The sequence below is a fragment of the Pocillopora damicornis genome, chromosome 2 (genome assembly GCF_964200805.1).
Source record: "Pocillopora damicornis chromosome 2, jaPocDami1.2, whole genome shotgun sequence".
Taxonomy (NCBI): domain Eukaryota; kingdom Metazoa; phylum Cnidaria; class Anthozoa; order Scleractinia; family Pocilloporidae; genus Pocillopora; species Pocillopora damicornis.
The window spans coordinates 36,257,208-36,279,357 of NC_142671.1; the positions used below are offsets into that span (position 1 = coordinate 36,257,208).

Consider the following 22,150-nt stretch of genomic DNA (forward strand, 5'->3'; position numbering starts at 1 on the left):
CTTTAACAGTTATTCTGGCTTTATCTTGTGTAATTTCTAGATAAACTCACACTGTAAAAAAATTATTCTCTGACATCTTAGTAGAAGAGACAGCTTCCTTAAGATTAGCAGGATTAATTAAAAATGAAAATCAAGATAGCAGTGATGGAATTGGTGGGGTACCAACCAGCATCTACAGCCAGAGCCTGGGTAGACGATGCTGTTGGTTATTTGCCTTTTCCAAAAGGGGTTTTCTCTGAGTTTTTCTTTTTCATTCCTCCAAAAAACTGAAACAAAGTCATACTCTCAATCTATCAGAACATAATGGATGACAGCAGCTCATGGATGTACCATTACCAAATTAAATTTATCTAGGTCATAGTTTCTTTGTGTATTCATGTATAAATTTATTTGTTGCTATTGCAGGTTGTCTTGTTTGGGACTGGGAGACAAGGTTTTTTTTCCACACTATAATACATCATGAAGTTTATTTCTTTATTAAGAAACATGACAGCAAATTAAGGTAAAATATTTCAATTCCTATGAAAAATTATCTTAGGTAAAGACCAGTATAACTAAATTTGAACAGCACTTTAAAACCACGATCATAACCATCAAATATTTTCAGTCGGACAGAGGAAAAGTTATACTCTTTAAAAAAACAATTTGTAGAGACAAGAGGCAATAGGCTGAGGAACATTCTGCTACAATGTACACCACAGAAAAAAAACTTTTCCAGTCAATGCCAACGATAGTCATCAAAGATCTGGCCAAATCTCTGTAGTGCTATCCACATTTTGATGAACCATGATCTTATTGCTAGTAGAGACACACCAGCAAACCATTCACCCTTTAAATTTTGTTTTAACACTTAAACTGTCAGTGCTATTTATTTGAGGAAATATTTTTCTTTATCTATGTAACACTCTCCATCTAGTACGCTTGTATTTCCACGAGCCCTGTTTGCCGGATGTTGCATTCAAAAAAATGAGGAAAAGCTGTAGTGATCACTTCAAGGAATTTATGACTTAACTTCAATTAAATGGAAACTGTATTTATAGTACTTCATTACGTGAAATGTCTCTTTTAACCATTAGTAAAAGGCTATCAAAATCAGACTGTATTTCCAGGGTGATAAACAAAAAGATAAATACTAAGCTCTTGTTGAGGCCAGGAGAAAAGGGCCAAAAAGATTAATTATGACAAGTTCAGGTTAACCCTTTCACTCCCAAGATCTGATTAGTAATTCTCCTTACTATCTGCCATACAATTCTTATGATATTAGTTCAGAGAATTTGGTATTGGATCAACTTATAATCCCATGATTGATATTCTTCTCTATTCTCATCACCTGCCTGCTTGATATTGTATTGATATTGTAAGGAGAAATTCTGTGTTGGTCACGAATGGGAGTTAAAAGATTAAGCAAGAAATAACAAATTTCTATAAGGTAATAACAAAAGTGAAATCAAAAGTAATTGAATCCATTTGTGATGTTGTCTTCAAGCCTCTTTGATGAATTTTATCATCTTGAGATAATAGAAAGCCATGCAAATGATATCCACATAAGGAGCAGGCAGTAAAAAAGAGCCCAATGGATCCTGTCCTTCAGCCCAAATTAAAACAACTTGTATAATTTCTTTAGACTAGTTTCTTTGCTTCAAAGAATCCCTTTAGATGACGCATCTGCCAGAATCCAGTGACAAGGAGTATCAAAGTTTGTGCCAGAGCCCACCACAGTACACGCTGGTTGGTACTTTCACTGGTAGCCCTAAACCGCTCCTCACGAAACTGTGATCAAAGAAAACAAAATCATTAAGTATAAAATAAGAAAATTCATCACTATGGAAAAAAAGTATATCCTCATATTAAGTTACAATCCTACAGTAACTTTTCAAAAGTTTGTTAAAGCTGCATGCTCCAATTGTAACACTTGATGTAGTTTGACCACTGCTTTTAGCATTGTTATAGGATTTTGAGAAAATATGCATGGATTGCATTAACTATTGGAATTTTCTGTGAAAAAAATTTTTTTTCTATAATTGTTTATAAATCTTCTTCAAAATTTAAACAGGTGTTCTGTTACCCTTACCCTCTGATAGTTCTGCTCTTTGCTTATCTGTTCTACTTGGTCTAACAGCTGACGAATACGAAGCTGGAGTTCTGTAAGTTTGTCTTTGGCAGCAATTTCTTGATAATCATTGGCATGTTCACCCACTTGAATATCCAAATGAATGCGCTGAAAAAGATACCAATAAAACCCATACTTAGAAATGGCAACCACTAAAATTCCCAGCTTATTTCTTGAAAGTCCAAAGTGAGGACATTATATATCTCAAAGTTGAGAAAGAGTTCACTTCTAACTATAAGTGTGCTCAATCTGACATACCAGCTTTCCTCCTGCCCACAAAGACCATCGAGTAGAATTTGAGTGAAGACAGATAAGATGTTCACCCGGTGAATGTGAGGTGAAAGTGAATCTTCCCTCTGATGCATAATATTTAGATAGAATAACTTTCATGTTGGGATCTTTCACTTCCACATGCATTCCTATACCAGGACTGGATGGAAGGAAATCTCTGATGTTTTCATCGTATAACTGTGTCTTGTATTTACCTGTTGAATTGTCACGATAACATTAGTTCAGGGAAGGCAATACCACTTAAGTTAATTTTGAAATAAGGTCACAGGAGAATCCTGTCAAGACTTATATACTTATATGTTAAATACTGACAGGTCTGGATTAACTGCCATCCAGTAGATATCTGTTGACCAAACAAGCTAAACTATATAACTGATAGAGATTCACTTACTACTAAACAATTATTCCATGAGTGAGCATCTTATGTGAGATGGTAAATAGTGAACAAGGCATGTAGTACCAAATTGGCCATGACCAATCTCATATACAACAAGTGCGAATGGAACATTTATTTTATCAAATTAAAATATCCACAATACATGGGAGCAGTGACTGTTTCCAGCCAAAAGTAAATCCAGTTTAGCAAAACTTGTGCAAATCATTTCACAAAGATTGATTTGGTGTATGAGCTGATAAGCGGAGTTGTGTGAACCAATCAGAACACTGAAAATACATCATCTGGAGTTTGAAATTTAATAAATATTGTCTAGTGTTTGAACAACTTCAGACTGGAGGGATGGAAGTTTGATTATTTTGTTAGAGAGATACACTCTGTAGTAACTACTACATTGAAACTCAACATTAAGTAAGAGGAATTTAGCTTAACCATTGGTCCGCTTTAAGTATTTAAAGATCAGAGTTTGGTGTTATATAGTTGTGTACCCAAAGTTGTAAAATGCCAATAAGATAATTTGAAAGTCTTAAATAACTCTAAATTGTTCTTTATTTCCTTCTCTACCCGCTAAACCTTGTTTCTAACGTTACTTTCTGGTGAATGACTCATAGTAAAGCATGCAAGCTTCTTCAGTAACTGGTATATTTGCCTTTTGAAGTAAAGATGCATGCAACATGCTGGCTATTATACGATTAAACTAAATACACATTTTCAGATTCGAAACAGTATGCTACTTTACCAAGAAAATAGTTTAAGTGGGAATTTTTTTAACAACCAGAACTACCAGAGATCTACTTGTCATTCGAAAAGCCTAACCCATAAAAATCAAGTGGCTTTAGAATAGACGCTAATCTAGGTACTATTATTCCAAAATTGCGTTACATAAAGGGATGTCTCAACTAACCGATAACCATTGTTTCGTCTGGAATTTCCTCTATGAAACACTTCTTTTCTGTTTCTCCCATGTGGAAATAGAGGCCCTGGGTTAATTCTAACCCGAAAAAGACTAAAATTACCGATGCCCATGAAACGACCGCCATCTTTCTTTGTATGCCTGGCGCTCGCCACGTCAGTCTGAGTTTCAAAACCCAGCAGGCACTGCGAGTATATGTGGTGCTCAGTCTTCTTGAAGCCTTTTCGAAAGAAGCGGAAGAGGGCTTGTGACAGCGGTTGCAGCTGTCACGTCGGGAAACTTCTTTTCTATGCCCCATTTTAAGGTTTTTTTTTCCACTGACCAAGATTCTGAAAAACAAGCTTATCTGCTTGTTGCCGGTACAAAAGTACACTTGGTCATTTTCTTCTTTTGATCTCTCATTAAGGGGGGGGGGGGGGGGGGTTATTTCCACACAGCTGCACATGGTAACAAGTCCTATCACTTCTACCAACTAGTTCCCGGTTGGGGAAACATCAGGGACCGCCCAGAGGGAAGGGCTGGGGGGGGGGGAGGGCTTTACCCCCCACTTTTTCGAAAAAATAAAAATAAATTAGACAAAAATAACGGAGCCAAAAATAGCCCCCCAACCAAAAATTTGTTGCGCGGTCCCTTAACATGCCCCTCAAACTCCCGGGGTCACCTTTTTGCTGGATCCTGAGTGAGATTTTAGGTTGCCACACTCCTGAAATACAAGGCTTCACGTCTCTTTCACGTCTCTTTCGCTGTTCAAGCTGTTCATTTTACTAACGATTAGGTTTTATTTTTTTTTTCCTTCACTCCACTGCATTGGACATCCAAGATTCCTCGTTCCCCTCGTCCTTCTTTAAAGGGCAAGATTCCTAATAGTCTCTCTTGTCTCTTTCAACCCCACAAGGAGAAGAATGCCAGAATCCCTTTGTGTTCTTTTTTACTCTTCCTTAGCCTCTTTTTTGATAACAGGTGATCAGTCGTTGGTTTTTCTGTTTAAGAAATTACGGACTTAGAGACTCACACTTTTGAGTCTTGCCCCTCCCCTCCCCCTCTCAATATGCGATAACCACAACGGTTATAAGATAAAAAAACGCACGCTCACAGGCTAATGAACCGAATTAGAAAGAAAACAAATCTTCAATCCTGAAGATCTGCCATGACCCAACCATATCTAGTTAGACTATCTATATAAAAAAGTCGGCTAGCATTTCTTCTAAAGAACTTTATATCACCATCATTTTGCCCAAATCAAATATCTTATCATTCTATTGACTTACTTTTTAGCTCTAGCTTGTTAAGTTCTTACTATTATTGTTGTAAAATATTTTTTATCGTAACAATTAATAGTTTTTCCTTTTAACACCCAATAAACGTAACTTAATGCAAGACCCTCTTTATTGAATTCGAATGGACTTTTCCCTTTTAATTCGCGGCGTTTTGATATTTTATTTTTCTATCCCAAAAGTGAATGTAACTTATCCCTATAATATCCATTCACTACCCAGCAAAAGGGTAATGAGAATACTCAAAGTTGTTATCTTGATCTAACTCCAATTTTCTTGTAACTAATTTACAAGGATTGTGTAGCAGCTAGAGGGGAGAGTTAACAATCAGATCAGCGGAGTTAAATGGGTATAAAGAAATGTAGTGAACAAAGCATCGCGTTCAAACGCTCGTCCTCGGCTAGCGGTCGTTCACCGTAAGGACGTAATTGTTATGTAAGACCAAGGGTCAAATCCAAGAAACCAATCAAAATTTTAAAAAACATTTGAGTCTTGTAAGCTGCATGAATGTAAAACTAGCACAGAAGCAATGAAGCAATGACTAAACTTAAAGAAAATTCGGCTTTTTGTGAGTAAAAACACATTCATGCAATTCTTTCTGTCAAACTTTACTATATGACATGTTTTAATTTTTTCTCCAAACTTTACCTATAAAATGAATATTACATCGCTTGGAGAAAAACTTAGTTTTTCCAATAGGTGTGTCATCGGAAAAGGAAGACATTTTATTTGGGCTCTATGTATTTATTGGAGATTATTAAAACTAGGCTTTAGCTAGCTATAAGTCGAAAATGTAATTGACGCATTAAAAACCTCTCTTGTCCGTTTAACTTTAAAAATATTTGAAAATTATTTTTATCCAGACTCGGGTTAAATTGGTCTTTTCCTTTAGCGAGTAGAAATCATTTTGGCGAAGTAACTATTTTGCATCCTTGTGGGCAGAGAACACAAATTACAGGTACTCACACACAAACAGAAAAAAACAGCCAGCTCATCTCATATATTAAAATTCTTCCAGACGGCACAGAATATTTCTCGGTCATAAAGTATTCAAAGAAAAATCATTAAGCCGTTGACGTATTGTTTTGAAAAACCATTCATCGGAAGAAAAAGCAACATTGATTACAAGATGGAGCGAATCAGATCTTGTTTCGATAATGCTATTTAGTACGAATCAGTAAGGAGCCAATTCAAGTCATCTCGACCATGCCATGTAGGCATTAAATGTATCAATTCTTTCCCTTTCGTTATCGCCTTTAAATTCGATTCTTTCAGACCTTTTGCGATAATTTAATTTCTCGGGGTAATATTTGTAGTTTTCTGATACCGCAGATAGAACAAAGAACCTCAAACAATGACTACAAGGGAACATGCGACATTAAAGATTTAAGGTTTCCCTAAATCACTGACACGTGTTAAAAAAGACTAACAACATTGCTTTTTCCACTTCAAGCTCTCAACCACGAAATTGAGGAAAGAATTGGTTTTCTTCGACGCGTTGAAAAAACCGCTGAAAGGTAGAGGGCAATTTAATGGCGACTGCGTCAACTTCATCGACTCATGAAGTTATTGTGGAAACCCCGAGAACCAGCGAAACAAACACTCGTGAAAATCCAAGATTTCGCGGAGTAGTAGATGCGTTACTTGAAGTCTGTTATAAACTCGATGTGGTTCTGTGCTGTGGTTTACATTTCTGTGCACGTTGTTTTCGCCCCCGAGTTCGCCTTCGCCAATCAATCTTCACCCGAATGTCGTACATTGGACTTCTGTTAGGGGCTTCCTTGCTCTGTTGTTTTTTGCTAACACCGCGAACAAGACACATTCTTGGCGATGAATTTTGCCAAACTGTCTCCTACTTTTTCTGTGACACATTACTTAGCTACGCCTCCGTGTACAGAGTTCTTTTCATGCTAGCCATCTTTTATTTTGTCCAGAGCTTGGCTTTATATGGCGTGTTATCGAGTCGTGACAGCCGAGCACGGATCAACAATGGCTTTTGGGGAGTCAAGATTTTAGTTTTATCGTTACTAACGTTTTTATTTCTGCTTATACCGCATTCGGAATACACTGGCGAAGTATGGACATTCTTTGGCTTAAACGGAGGCTTTGCTTTTATAATTTTGCAATTTGTGCTGTTAATTGACTTTGTACACTCGTGGAATGTCAGCTGTGTAGAGAGACTCGAAGCCTCTACATCTTATACACAGCTGAACTTATGGTATATGGTTCTGTGGACACCAACCATAACACTTTACGCAATCTCCATTATTTCAATCATCTCCTTCTATATTCTCTACGCATGGGCGCCTGGCTGTCATAATAACATGTTTTTTATAACGTTTAATGTTTATCTCTGTGTTGCTGCCACTTACATTTCTGTTAATCCTGTCGTTCAAGATGCGCGCCCGCGTTCGGGACTCCTTCAAGCAGCGGTCGCCACCTCTTACAATACCTTCATCACGTGGTTAGCATTGTCAAATGAACCTGATGAAGTTTGTAACCCATCACGTGACTATCTCTTCCCTGGAACTCCATTTAGTAACATTCAAATACTGTTAAGTTTAGGATTCATGTTCTTTGTGTTAATCTACGCCTGTTTACGCGATGTTCGCGCTCCGCAGTACGGCAAACTACAACAAGGACACGTTACACGCAAGCAAACACACGAAACACACGAAACTCGCGAGGTACTCGATAGAGAGGACACTAGAGTGCGTGTCGACGTTTTCGAGGAAGGGGGTTGCGTATTTGATGATGAGCGTGACGGCGTGGCCTACAGTTATTCGTTTTTCCAAGTGCTTTTTTGTTTAGCCGCTCTCTATTCCATGATGACATTAACTAGCTGGTACCGGCCAGAAGAGGCTCAACATTTTAGTGTCAAGTTAGTCTGCGGATGGGGAGCGGTATGGATTCGACTCTCTGCTGCTATTTTCAGCACGTTCATCTATATCTGGACATTGATAGCGCCTGTTATCTTTCCCGACTCGTACAGGGATTTAGTTTTCTTTCAATTTATGCTAAGCGCGCAGAAACCGATGCGGACAGTACGAAGACCAACAAGCTGAGCTAAAGTATTTTACAACTCTTTACCGAAATGAAGTGGCTATTAGTGAATATTTAATGAGCTGCGAAGAAGCGAGGTAAATGATTACCGCCAGCCAGCTCCACTTTGCAGAACTGTTCTAGTACATACTAAACCAGTGAGGTAATAAAGAACAAAAATATGATTTTAATTCATCTATTCCTGCTACGATGACAATATTTCCGCAAATCCCGCAGGCGTTGCTCAGAGGTGAATCAGTGAAGGATATTTGTAGTTTGAGTAGCCAATCAGAACACGCTTTCAACGCTATCGACCGCTTACGCATATACTAGGTGCTTGGGTTACTACAGAGCGCATTACAAGGCATAGTTGGTTCAAACGTTCATAGAGTTTTGTGAGGTAACTTGTTGTCATGATTTCTTCTCTTTTCATACAATAATCAGGCATCAGCGACCTGTTTTAGTAGTTAAACGAGAAAGTACGAATCAAGGGCGCGAGACCTAATGCGGGGCGTAAAAGCCATCGTTGCTCAGTTTTATATCTCTCGCGATCTAGACGATTATCTCAGAGACCATAGACAGTCAGTGAACGTACTAACCGCGTGTAAAAAGACTGTTAATTGCCTCAACAATTGCTACGATATGAAAGGGAAAATACAGCCCCAAAGAAACATTTCAAAACCTTCATTTGAGACGGTAAAATTTAGATACTCTCAATGCGCTAAATACTGTATATTTAACACAAACTCAACAACAGTGAATTAAAGCTATTTTGAAAATTACATTTGTGAGTGAAGAACATGTTGTGCAGTTCCCTCATTGTGCGAGAAAGAATTCGGAAAGTGGATGGAAAATACTTTTTTAAATTACAGAATGTAACGCGGTTAATCTAACTGTTAGGTACTCTACAGAAATATTTCCACCACAACACCTGTAGTGTTTATGGCGGTAACGACGTCTCTCGCTATCACTGGTAACCCACGATCCAAGACGATTAACATTCTACGGACCAGGCTTCAATTTTGTTGTCGCGTTTTTAGGCGCTTAACTAGCAGGGGGCAAGCGTGAAGCAATCGGGAGAGGCGAGACACGCACAACTGAGGGAGCGCTCTTCTTCTCTTCTAAGCCATGCGCTTACATTGCACGCCCGCCTTGGAGTAGCAATTTAAAGAGGAAAAAAAATTGATGCTTGTCCCTCAAGCTATACGATTCATCTTAGAGGTTGTCTCTGATGAATACACAGAGAAAAAATTGATGATGATTCATCTTAGAGGTCGTCGCTAATGAGTAGACAGTTGTCAATGGGTCTGGTAATAAACGGAGTGTTGAAGTCTTTTAACCTGGGATGCCGAAGTTCTATGGGAGGAGGGGGGCAAATTGATATTATTATTTCGCGACGAAACCAAACAAGGTTGGCAAACGAGACTACCACCAGGTTTGACTCTGCCTCTGCTGAGATCCAGGATGGAGACCTTCAATCACAAACAATACGTCTGCAACGCTAGCTTGAGGCTTACAGGGTGTGTTACTTAGCATTTAAAGGAAAATAAATTCCTTTAAAACGTAAGGCTATGACACAAAATACTTTTTAATTGCGAGAATATTGATATGTGGATTCACTTCTAGGTTTCAATTGACAAATGGATGTCTTCATTACGGATTACATTGCCTACTCTACCACTGAAGATCAGAATTTACCTTCACCTCAATATTGTCAACAGAAATGAACTTCTTTGTGCAGTCTGCAACACTAGGCACATATTCAAAAGCCATGGGATACTCCCATGTAAAAATGAAGCGGGGTTTTTTCCTCTTAGGAGTAAAATAAACAGATTGGTGCCCCTGAAGGTGCCTTAAGCTAACATAAAATTTCCACATTTAAGAATTCCTTGCGTTTCCAGAAATACAAAAGAATAGCGAGCCGTCCTTGACTTCTGGCGAACTGAAAAGAACCCGATAAGTGAAGGAGGAAGGATTTGGTGCAGAACCACTGTGCTTCCGTTTACGCTGAGGTATAGCCAAATTGAGATGTCCTTTTCGCTAAATTGCTTTCGGAACCGGTCGGTTGGTTGCCTCTTCTTGTTCGTTGGGCCTTCACGCTTTCCTCGAAATTTAATTACTTCCACGATATAGTTGCAATAGATTTAAAAATAGAGTATGGCGTTTTGACGTTTCTTATCTGCCTTGGAAATCTTCTCCTCTTCTTTTCTTCCCCGTGTCCTCTCTGGATTGGAAACGAATAATATTAAAGTCATTTCAACGTGAGTGTCACAAGTAATCTGGAACTGTATTGAGTTTTACTTCAGAGCGTTTTACGATTGACTGTCGTAAAACCCAAAACAAAGAAATCACAGCAGCCAATCAGAAGAAAGGAAAATACCTTTAAGAGCCAATGAGAACTCAAAGTAAAGACAACTAAACTACCTAAAGCGCGGGAAAAACGCCAGCGACCAAGTTGCAGTTAGTTTTGGTTCTGCATCTGATTGGTTGCGAAAGTGGCACGAGTTTTCTTGACCAATCACAGAGCGAATAGGGTAAAACCAAAGCAATCCTTTATCACTCTCGACCCTCAATTGAAAATTGCACTTTAACTCTCAAATGAAAAGCGCTTCATGGTAAGGAATAGATTTCATGGGTAGTTCACTGGCTTGAAAAAGCTCGTCAAAGACACGTCAATAACGGTTCTTGAATCCTTACACTGCTATACTCCTTTGGGCAAAGGAAAAGGAATTTGCCAGGGAAAAAACTCAGTTGGTTACAGAAAAACAAGACAAATTAGAATCTGTGTAGAAAAGCTTGCTGTTTGGAGCACTTTCCGATGAATATCTTAAACCAAAGTTAGAGTAGTCAGGACTCCCTCTCAAAACAAAGATGGCTATTGCAATAAGAACAAAAAAGCATTTACACGAAACCAGCTTAAAAAGGCGGGAAACGACAGAGAAGAAATCGTGTCAGTCGCGACTGGTTTTTAGTTCAGAATCTGATTGGTTGAGAAGTGACTCCAGTTTTCTAACCCAATCACAAGGCTCAGTCACGCAAACCAAAACAATCTTGGACAACTTACGTCACGCTACACAAAACACCTCTTACCTTGAAAAGCCCTGGCTAGTCACCAGGTCCTCCTGTAACAAGCGGTCCTCTTGAATTAGACTTGGTAGCTGGTCACATTGTGTTGGTGGTAAAATGTTGGGAATAAATCGGGCGAAGAGCATTGGATTGTGTTCAGAAAACTCTGCAAAAAGGATTATGTTATATCTCTGCATGAAATCAATCGGAGATGGGGAAATCAAGTGAGTAATATACAAACCTGGTTTGAGTGAATAAAGTCCTTTAATTATGGACATCATTATCTGTGGGTTAACGCCAAATGGCTTGGATGAAACCTCATCAATCACTCCTAAGAGGAAACAGATCCTTTAGAGAGAACTTCACCTGCATTATATTGGATTATCAGCACAAAGGCAGTTTTAAATGTATGCAATTTATCAGTCAGTCAATAAGTTGATCAGTTGATCAGTCAATCAGTCTGTGTTCAGTTCATCAGTTGGTCAGTCCATCAATGTCTTGGACTATCAGTAAATCAGTGAGCCAGCAAGTTATTTAGAAGATCAGCAAGTCAGTCAGTCTTCAGTTCATCAGTCAGCCAATCAGCCAGCCAGCTACATGTAGTCTGCCGGCCAGTCAGTCAGTCAGTCAATCAGTCAGTCTGCCAGTCAGTTGGTCAGTCAATGTTCAGTCCATCAGTCAGTCAGTCAGTTCATCAGTCAATAAGTCAGTTGGCCAGCCATGGAGCCAGTCAGTATTTAGTCCACCAGTCAGTCATCCAATTAGTATGTCAACCAGTCAGTCAATTGGTCTGCATTTCTCCCAAGTCTTTCAATAGTTTGTTAATTGGTTGGTCATTTTCTAGCCCCCTTCACATGATTAATTTTTGTTCTTTGTGAAAAAGAAACCAGATACTTTTTCACACCTTGACAGTAAAGATCGAATAGTGGTAAATTTTCAACATGGAAAAATTGGTTGACTTACTGAACAGGAGTGGATTGTCAGCTACAAGTTCTGTGAAGACTTTCCACAATTCTGCTTTCAAATCAGTATGAAGTTTTGGTGACACATAAAATCGGTTCTATAAGAAAAAAGAAAGATTACAGTAACAGTAATTTCTTTCTGTCTATAATTTAATTGGTTTCCATTTTGTTCCATAGTACTCTTATTCTTTTTTTGCAATCTTTCCACTAGACAGTAATTACTTTCCATCCATGACTTTAGCGGTTTTGCTTCTTTTTTCCATAACTGTGTTTTGTGGAAGTCTTCCATAGGCCAGAGATTTAAAGGTCTAGGGGGAATTTTGCAAAATTGAAATCTTACAACATCAATCTTGCCCCTTTTATTCCTAATATCAGTACATTAATTCTCCCCAACTGCTTCTATGCAGTTTCAAGTGTGGGAAATTTAGATTTTACATTTCTGAGTCAAGGGACTTTCTCCAGCTAACAAGTTTGTAAATTCTTTTAATTCTATTTAACATATTACAATTGTGGGGAGAACTTATAGGTGGATCACTTCAAAGACTTCAGCAGTTGTAATAACTATCATCAATAATTTGAAGATAATATTGTTAATAATCAAAATATTATTGATAGTAAATATTCCTCGTTATTTATGCAAGCAAAGCTTCTCTCCCAGAAGTAATAAATTGTTCATTTTTGCTGTATGAATGGATCTCACCATATAACTAAAGATGGCTACTATTCCACTAACTGCTTGGAAGAACTGTGCCATTGCAAAATTAAACTTCTCAAGATAAGCTTCTGCTGGGGTTACCTGGCAATTTCAACAAGCAAAATAAATCTTAACAACAAGCTTAAAAAAATGGCCCTTCTTGAGTGAAGAACAGTTCTTGGGAATTCCAATGATATGGAACACATAATGATGACTACACATTGACTGACTATAAAGAAAATATTTTGTTGGTCAGTTTGCTCAAAACCATGAGAGTATTCTTATCTGTTTTGCATGATCAGGTTCAAAAAAAAAAAAAAAAAAAAGGTAACCCTTTACACGCTGATGTTAGTGTGTAAATTCTCCATACAACTCTCTGGTTACATTTCCCATGGTGCTGACAAGGAGAATTTGTCTAATAATCAAGAACTTCATTACTTAGTGTTCTTTTATATTATTCTCAAGACCTAAACAAAGGATTCTGCAGGGATACTGAGAAGAGAAATTAGCTTCTGGTCACTCCTATGGGTAATTAAAAGGGTTATGTTGATAAAAACATATAATAAAAAGTTCTGTTGTATTTCCTGACCAGTCAACCATAACTAACAGTACTAAGCGTACCTGCAGTTCTTCAGCAACACGTCTGAGATAGGAAGTCACAAGTTCCATCAGATTGTTGTACATTCTATCAGAGTACTGCTGGCATACACATTTATATACAGTGCTGAGAATATAATCACGCAAGAAAAGTGAACTTGAGAAAGTAGCCTTCTCATTGAAACAGCTTGCAGAGCTCGAGCATACAGGATTTTCCTCAAGAAATGCAGTTGCTGCCCACTAGCATGAAGATTTATGCTTAACTGAATCCCTAGAGTCTACATGGACTGTTAGGAAGGAAAATGACTGTAGATAGGAAAATTAAGGGATGCTGAGAGTAAAACAAATAATTGTTCACTTCAGAAAATTTCCTAGTCAACTTTTATTTTGTCAAATTGTAACATGGCGAATGTTTTAGTCGTCATCGCGTCGTTGCAATTACTATGGCGAATAATACAAGGAGGAAAATTCGTCCTAAAGACTTAAATATAAGTTTAAGCTTACGCAAATATTGCTAATGAATGTTTTTGTATATCTACGCCAAACGTACACTTACCTGTACATTTCTTCATACGAAATCGGAATAAATTCTCCAGGATTTTGTTGTAAAATTAACAAAATCGCACCTTTCAGTTTCGGCCAATAATGAGAAGTATATTCTTCATCATTAACTGTTGTAACTAATGCAAAAATACAGGAAAATATCGTACTTAGTTAAACAGATATGAGATCGCATTAGTTCTATTGTTAGTTACTAGCCAATTCTATACTGCCAGAATTTAGCTCATTTTACCTCTTGACAGCCCAAGGAGCGAGCTTTCTGCAACACTTTCAGTTGTCATGTCCACTATATTTTCCAAAATTCCCAAGAATTGCCTGCAAAAACATGACAAACTTGCTTGCTCACCCTACTGTCACTCCGCCATTTTGTTTTTTCTCAGCGCAGGAGGAATGGGTCGAGACTCTTTTTTTTTTAAATTTTATTTATTTTTTAAACAGACTACTTCATGTTAAGCACATCTGTTGTCTCCTTCAAGATGGCGGATTCCTCTTCGGATTCGGACGACGTCGGGGAAAAGTCTTTGCAAAAGGGCGAGAAAAGAAGGCAAGAAGAAAGCGATGAAGATTCTGACGAAGATTCCTCATCAGAGGTAAATACGGATGGCTCAGATGAAAGCTTTGATGAAAATATGGTAAGAGCAGACCATTCCTATTTCGCAGACGTCTTTCTAACCATTTTTTTTTTTTAGCACGTGCAAACTCACGCTTATCGAGGAGATGGAGGCTTGCGTCTCTGCTGATCGAGGCTTGTGCGTATAACAAGAAAATGCAAGTGATACTTGTGTCATTCCATGGTATAACACTAGGAAGCGTTGCAGAACTATAACAAACCTCTTAGTAAATCGTCTGTTTAATATGAATTTCTACACATTAAAGTACTAGCTACACAAATGTAAGTCACAGTGCATTCGAATAATCAAAGCTTTAGTCTCAAAGGAAATAGATTTTTGCCGGTGTTTTCTTTTAGCAAAGCAGTGTATGCATAATGAAGTATAGGTTCATCATGTTTTCCGTAAGGGTTGCACATGTAAATAAAAGCTGGCACAGATCAAACTCTAAATTTTGTAATAATACGAAATCACTGGTGTTCTTCATATTATTGGAAAGGAGATCTAGGAATAGCAAACATTATGGTATATTGTACCGATTGAGTTTTCAGGAGATTCCAGTTGAATTTGAAGCATTTCCTCCGAATGAAGAAGATTTCAATGGAATACGGTGCCTGTTACAACAAGTGAGTCAATGAGAAAACTTAGCTTGAGCGACTAAGGCCCAGTTCAGACATCATGCTTATGCTGTGCTGAACCTAATGTTTGACTATAGCATGGCGGAAACACAACTCTGATTCAGGTGTTGTGTTAATGTTGTGTGAAATTCAGCTTTTACTGAAGCACCTTTATTGCATCCTCCCCAATGGTAATGCAATCCCACCGAAGTGCATTAATTAATTTATAAATTTTTCTTGGCATGACAGGGGTACAATGTCTGAATCAGTGTTGTGCTAGAGTCATGAAGCAGGGCAGAGCTTGTCACACTTAACTGCTCTGTGGAACTTAATGAAAAAGTTTGATGCTTTTGTCAAACTTAATTCCTGAATTAACTTAATGCAGTTAATACCACCCTTGATTACTGTTATTGCAAATGGAAGGAAAATAGCTCAAATCAGCCCAAATCAGTAATCTACACTGTCCTTGTTGTAAATATGGTCAGTCCGACATTTGTGCTTCTATCTTAGCAAAAAGTCAGACACAGATAGTGTAAAAAGGTTTTTGTTTTGCATTTTATTTACAAATCATTTACTGTAAGTTATTAGTGGCAGTGACTAACATTATGACTAACTGTTGTATCTAGATGCCAAAAAAATTTGTGGCAGGGGCTGGCATTTAATTCAGCTAATTTGGTTGGTTTTTGAAGGTTGCTTGCTTAAAAGCATCTGTTAAAGCTTATTTCCACTGTAGTTGTATCAACTAACGCTTTTTTGGCTGACTTTCATTTGTGGCTTTATAATCAACAGTTGTTCTTAAAAAGTACTTTGGATCTATCAAAACTCAGTGATCTGATCATTTCTCAACCAGAAGTAACCACTCTGATTAAGGTAGGTCAGGTAATAAAGTAGTAATAATGTTGTCCATCTGGTGAAAATAAACTTATCTTGTAAAACCTCTTGTTATAAAAGAATAAGCCCCCATTCTCCTGTTAAATTATAATGGTCAAAATTATAAAAATGAATTGTTTCCTGAAATTAGTGTTTCTAAGCTTAAGGAAATGAACAATTTCATTAGGATAGTGCAAATAATTTGCATGCTATTGCACCTTGAACATTAGTCTCACAAACCTCTGAGTCAGCTTCTAACACTTCAAATCATCCTCAACTAAGATGCCATGGTTGTAAGGAAGGAGCATGAATCATTTTTCATTTCACTGTCCCTCTGATTCCTAGGTTGTGAATGATGATGATCAAGAAAACAATGGTGAAGCCAAAACTGATAATGATGATAATGATGATGAATCAGAAGATGGTGTTTTTGGACTGACAACTGTGATTGACTTAAAAAAGCATAAGGTTAATGAGAGAGAGTTTTTTTAAAATTTTTCATTGATTGTTTCACACTGAGATCAAGAAAACTGTGCAATGTCACCTATTACAGGTATGAAAAGATCTGTGTTCAAAATGTTGTAGTTTATAAAATATTCTAGGGCAGTAAAATCCACAACTGCCTGTAATTTGATTTTCACCCTGTTGTAGCATTACCCATTAGTTGACCATATTCTTCAACATGCAGGAATCATTTCAGAAAAATATCAAGTAGTGAATAACTTTTTTTAAAAATTTCACTTGACAGTCTCAGGGCCTAAATAAGAAATGTATGGCAGGCAAAAGGGGATAATTGAAGTCTAGATTTTGGAAATGAAAGGGTTAATTTATTTAAACCTGAATGGTTTTGATGCTTTGTGACTGATTCTCACCCATGAGCTATCAGTAGACAGATGAATAGATGACATTACCAGTACCAATATTTTGCTCTTTTTTTAAACAATACAAATAGATTCCTTGTTGTTGTGGGTCTGTTCAGGAATAGATTATAAAAGATATCAAAATGTGATTTAAGAGAATCAGTGACAAACTCAGTTGAGCCTTTTTTGCCACTTTTTTGGTCATAACACATGTTGACATCATTTGTGATCTATTGCTGATCAGATACATGAAAACATGGAATCAATTTTTTTAATTTGACAACTTCCCAGACTGTCAATTAATCTATTGCTCTGATGAAGGGCTAATGCTGGAAATGTCAGCCTTTTAACTCTTTACGGTGGCCAATTTACATTTTCGACTCAGTTGTTAACACTAAATTACCTGCTATACTCTCCCAGTGACACAGCATCGCAGTTTCTTTAGAAACTTACCTCTTTATCCATTTGTCAATTATACTGTTTGTTTTACTCAGGAAAGTGATGTGGTCAAGCAACTTAAAAAACTACTGACTGATAAATGCCAGGAGCTGGCTTCAAAAGAAGATAAAACAGAATTTACAGAGGTGATGGAAGGACAACATTCTGTAGGATTTCTCATCAGTGAACGTTTCATCAATATTCCACCTCAGATAGCAGTGCCTGTTTACAAAACATTAAGGTATGAGTAATTTGAAATTGTGTCTTTGTTTTAAGTTGTACATGGTGTATACGTTCAAGGGAAGTTTCTCAAAATAAATGATTTTTTTTTTATCAAACTCAAACAGTGTCAGGTCATAGATTGTTATTTTAAGATTATGGTTATTGTACATTAGTTGAGGTTAAAGTGTTTAGTGAGAGGGTTTTATTGCAAATGTGAGAAATTATTTTTCATAGGAATTACTATGAAAACTATAATTGGTCAAGAGCATATAGTCAATATACAATATGGTGTGAAGTTTACATGATAACTCAATACCTTCAGTGGATAATGTAGTTATCATGAACGGGTCGAAGTCTGCCCAGTTTCCAAGCCCCTCGTCAGTGTGGTGTCCACAAAACTTTGCAAACTCAGAGAAAAGTGTCTTTATTTGCAGATTGTTTAAAAAAATGTACAACAAAACAATCAGTGAATTTGGTTTTCACACAATGTCATAAATTATTGATGTGGGGGGGTAAAGTGGGGGTGGGGATGGGGGTGGAGTTGTGTTGCTTCTGTTTTTTTATTGAAATGACTTTTAGTCTTTCTTTTTCTTATCATTCTAAATTTAAAGTTTTTCATTTGTTAGATCTGAACTGAAAAAGGTCCATAAAAAGGTATGCCATTTATTACCAACTGGGTCTGATACATTTGAAAGTTACCTTTTGCCAGTGATTACACCTATCTGCAAAGACAAGTACCCTCTAGTGCTCTGCTTGGACTGCTACAGGCATTTTTTAATTATGGAAGGAAATCTAAGCTTGATTTTTATAAACCTCAACAATTTTATCCCTATTCACCCACTGATTTTAATTTTGATAGAGAATGTATTCTCTTTAAACACTGTGCAATCCAGTAACCCAGATGCTTTGAAGCTTATCAAAAATAAAGTGCCATATCTGGCATATCCTAGGAGGTGTATAGAGAACAGTATGGAGAATATGCATGTATACAGATGTTAGAGTGCAGCATATTGGAGAATTCTCAGGCCACTACGAAGAATTCTCTGGCAAATTTTTGCTGCATTTTTTCCTTAGACAGAGGGATAATGCTTCTGTTATGTTACAATATTCTTCTGCTTGTACAATTTTGACAAAAATGATGTGTGTCAATTTGAACTTTTATTTGAGAAATTACTCTTGGTAGGGTGACGATGCTCCAATTTCCTACTTTGTAATGATTTGCAAGACTTACAAAGACACTGAGACCAAAATGCATAAAAAGTCTAAGAAGGTCAAGATGCAAGAGTCAGGGAGTTCACAGAGTTTTATTAATGTGGAGGATGAAGTGTTCCAAAGGGTAAAAATGGAATCTTCAATTTATTCCCACAGATTAGATTGATAGCATAGTATTTTTAACACTCCAGTATTCCCCTCTCTCTAGGAGCATATTGAAAATAAATTCCCATGCATTTATTGGAGGTTACATGAATGCCGGTGTAATTGGGATTTTATGTGTAAGAATGTTTTGGAAATTTTCACATCATGGAAGCTGTAGCTGAAAGAAATTAAAACCCCTTTCTTAACATGAACAGCAACCATGAATCACAGAATGCACAAGTCAGTTTGCAATTTTTTTTTTATCCCACTCTCAATTTCAAAAAGTTGATTTCAAATGCTACCTTGTTTGTTTCTCATTGCATATCACCCGAGACATTTTTCCACAATTCCAAATTGCCCGTTTCTGCTCTTTAAATTGATCATTATTTACCCTGTGGAAATTGTGTTTCATTCCTCAGCCCAGTTATAAACTTAGTCATTGGTCAGTCAGGAGCAAGATGCTTTGTTGTAGAGGGCATATAGTCTATCATATAATGTGCATCAATCTGTAGTTTTTCTTGGTGCAGCATGTTTGACAACAGTTTCCCTTGTGAATTTGGTTTTCCTTGCAGGAAAGTAAATTGTCCTTCAGTTATGCAGCCAGTGCAGATGTTGATGAAACTCTTGTAGCTGGAAGATGGGCTTCAAGTGATTGTGAATTAAAACCTTACCGAACTGTGCTAGTGCTTCCTGCTGATAAGTTTGATAAAGCACTCGAGGGAATACACAATATGCTAACACAGTAGTGACCTCTATTTGAACGTCTCTACACAAGTACCATATGTAACTGTACATTCCACAGAAAATTGTGCAGGTTTTTAGCTTAAACATCAGCAAACTGTGAAAGTGAGGGATGGATGCGTATATTTATCATTTGTTCATCTGTGCCTTGAGTCTTGAAGTTGTTTATGTCTCTTTGCAAGAAACCAAGATTAATCATGACAGTAGCAACTTCCATGAACAACTTTGCCTATTAGCTTTCATTATGGTTCCTGCTATGAAAAACTCCTCTGGCAGGGGTTCCAAGCTAAGCCAGTTCCTTGCAATCTACTGTTGTCTACAAGGCCTCTTGCTACTACTTGAATAATTGAACATGTATGGCATCTGCCTACTCCACCATTGGCAGACACTGGTAAAATGCCATTACAACCCCTGCTCTGGTACCCTAAGGTAATTCCTTTTAACACATCTATTAATCAACACTGTCATTATACAGTACCATCCACAAATTGAAAAAAAGGAATTTTATCATTGATTTTACTCATGTACAGTCTAAGCATGTTAATCCAGCTATTAAACAAGTTTGAAAGATCTATCAATCTCTAATTTCCATATGGTGAATTAATAAAGTTTGAGAAACAAGTATATGAATGGTTCTCTATTACTATTACTATACAAGAGATATGCAAATAGTATCCTGGTGACCATGATAGATTTCAAGTTTTATGACCAGTATGTGTACACCCCTAATCCATCCCACATGTACCTCGTTTTCTGTGAGATGTACTGATATACCAAAAATGGTGAATTGTACTTAAAAGAGAAAAACAAAGAAACCCAGAAATTCTAAAAACAACACACTTCCTTTAGTCTCAAAAGATTTTTATTGAGTTTCGTTTGAGATGTAAAATGAACTGATTGGTAGCATTTCTTCAGCAATCCATCTAAAAAAGGGAAGAATAAGAGAAAAACAATCAACTGGGTAGAAGTCAAACACATCTAACATAAAACATTGATATGGTTTTTAGCCTCTGTTACATTTACAATGACAATATTTAATCACATTTGTTTGAACAGGACAGCTTAAATGTGAGGGGACAGTTTAGTTCCCAACACTTGATCCTGGAATTTAGAATGGTAGCTTACATTTTACCAATTCTTTAGATTGGAATCATCAGATAACATACCCAAGTATGCTGTAATTCAAAACTATTTCAAGTTAAAATGAATTCAAACTGGTTTGATTTGTGTTTTTCTTTACTAGAGCAAAGGGAAATCCAAATCAAAGAAGCTTCAAACCATTTCAGCCTGACATTCATTTCAACTTACATCACATCCAAAAAAAAAAATATCAGTGTGTCTCACTATGCTTAGTGAAAAACCATCACTCTGTAACTACCCTCCCTAACAAATTTCCCTGCCTGTCTAGTATTACAAAGGTTTATGCCTGTCCATTTAGTGAAAGGAATGAATAAACTACTTTTGGTTCATCTAAAAAACATATTCCAAAAGACAATTTACAACAAGATTAATACAAGAGCCACTATACTGTCTGTTGGCATCTCTATTGTCTATCTCTTTGTCATTTTCTTTCAGACTATACTAGACAAGTGTGTTGTAACACCTTTTGGGGTACTTATTCTCCTGGGCACCCCTTCTTGAAATAATGCTCCCTAAAATTGAAGAAGAGGACCCACTGAGTCCTCGTTGGCCAATTTCTAAAATAAACCCTGCTCAATGTACATGGCAATTCTAATTACCATAGTTGCAATATTACCGACATTTGTTATATGCATGTCAAAGTGAGAAAAAAGTCCTTGGGTGTTGGGTTTCGTCTGAAGAATACATAACTCAATATTAACATGAAAGGAGACAAATCGGATATTATGCCGTCCTCGAAAGAAAAAATCTGCGAACTAGACTGACCCAATGCGAATCGTCTGTAAAACCCAAACATGTAAGGTAGTGAACTTCTAATGAACTTTCTTGTAATTACCTTACCATATTTGTCTCTACTGGTGACCTTGTCAGAATAAAATTGATCCCAAAAATTTTACTTACTTATTCTGTTGACATGGCTTGCACCTCTTCCTCTGTGTGCTTTCCTTTCTCGGCCAACTTTGATCTGTTCTTTCTCTCCAAGATCTTCTTGCGATCTTTGTCAAGCTTCAACTTGATAATCTCCACTTTGCTTGGGTGAATGCCCACGCTGACAGTGGCTCCGTTAGCTTTTTCTCTTTGGATTCTTTCAATGTGAATGATCCATTTCTTGCGGTAGACTTGGATCACTTTTCCAACTTGTTGGCTCTTAAAATGGCCACGTGTGACCTGAACCTCGTCGTCTTTTCGGATCGGCATTGAGCGGACATTGTATTTTTGGCGAAGCTCCTTGGACAGAGGTGCACTCATAAGTTTTCTTCGTACACTGGAAGGCGCAGAAAAGTGGGCCTTACGGTTTTTTCTTCTCGAGGATGTCACTTTGCTGTTCAGCTTCATTTTTGAAGATCAACCATGCACTAGAAGCGGAGTAAAAGGAAGAACCTAGAGTTGGGGGG

The 22,150-nt window shown here is 37.3% G+C and overlaps 5 protein-coding genes across 5 annotated transcripts; 2 read left to right on the forward strand and 3 right to left on the reverse strand.

The window, feature by feature from the left end:
• Positions 1 to 450: 450 nt before the first annotated feature.
• On the reverse strand, positions 451 to 3,861 carry LOC113685478 (transmembrane emp24 domain-containing protein 4). Its single transcript, XM_027202989.2, has 4 exons — positions 3,700 to 3,861; positions 2,369 to 2,595; positions 2,072 to 2,218; positions 451 to 1,770 (listed from the first exon to the last, which is right to left on the reverse strand). The coding sequence occupies exons 1-4, from the start codon at positions 3,833 to 3,835 to the stop codon at positions 1,621 to 1,623; spliced, it is 660 nt and encodes a 219-aa protein (XP_027058790.2). The 5' UTR covers positions 3,836 to 3,861; the 3' UTR covers positions 451 to 1,620.
• A 1,614-nt stretch (positions 3,862 to 5,475) lies between these two features.
• On the forward strand, positions 5,476 to 8,803 carry LOC113685475 (putative serine incorporator). The gene has a single exon (XM_027202987.2). The coding sequence runs from the start codon at positions 6,515 to 6,517 to the stop codon at positions 8,045 to 8,047; it is 1,533 nt and encodes a 510-aa protein (XP_027058788.2). The 5' UTR covers positions 5,476 to 6,514; the 3' UTR covers positions 8,048 to 8,803.
• Positions 8,804 to 9,594: 791 nt separating this feature from the next.
• LOC113685489 (CDK2-associated and cullin domain-containing protein 1) lies at positions 9,595 to 14,299 on the reverse strand. Its single transcript, XM_027202997.2, has 8 exons — positions 14,137 to 14,299; positions 13,900 to 14,023; positions 13,368 to 13,470; positions 12,753 to 12,848; positions 12,054 to 12,150; positions 11,332 to 11,421; positions 11,115 to 11,256; positions 9,595 to 10,248 (listed from the first exon to the last, which is right to left on the reverse strand). Exons 1-8 carry the CDS (start codon positions 14,183 to 14,185, stop codon positions 10,200 to 10,202), a joined length of 750 nt encoding a protein of 249 aa, XP_027058798.2. The 5' UTR covers positions 14,186 to 14,299; the 3' UTR covers positions 9,595 to 10,199.
• Positions 14,300 to 14,311: 12 nt separating this feature from the next.
• Positions 14,312 to 20,240, forward strand: LOC113685442 (protein BCCIP homolog). The gene is made up of 8 exons (XM_089196285.1): positions 14,312 to 14,536; positions 15,064 to 15,138; positions 15,919 to 15,999; positions 16,345 to 16,467; positions 17,354 to 17,538; positions 18,146 to 18,173; positions 18,703 to 18,855; positions 19,448 to 20,240. The coding sequence occupies exons 1-8, from the start codon at positions 14,351 to 14,353 to the stop codon at positions 19,619 to 19,621; spliced, it is 1,005 nt and encodes a 334-aa protein (XP_089052411.1). The 5' UTR covers positions 14,312 to 14,350; the 3' UTR covers positions 19,622 to 20,240.
• A 220-nt stretch (positions 20,241 to 20,460) lies between these two features.
• Positions 20,461 to 22,127, reverse strand: LOC113685494 (large ribosomal subunit protein uL24). The gene is made up of 2 exons (XM_027203001.2): positions 21,657 to 22,127; positions 20,461 to 20,539 (listed from the first exon to the last, which is right to left on the reverse strand). The coding sequence occupies exon 1, from the start codon at positions 22,089 to 22,091 to the stop codon at positions 21,657 to 21,659; it is 435 nt and encodes a 144-aa protein (XP_027058802.1). The 5' UTR covers positions 22,092 to 22,127; the 3' UTR covers positions 20,461 to 20,539.
• Between the last annotated feature and the right edge of the window lie 23 nt (positions 22,128 to 22,150).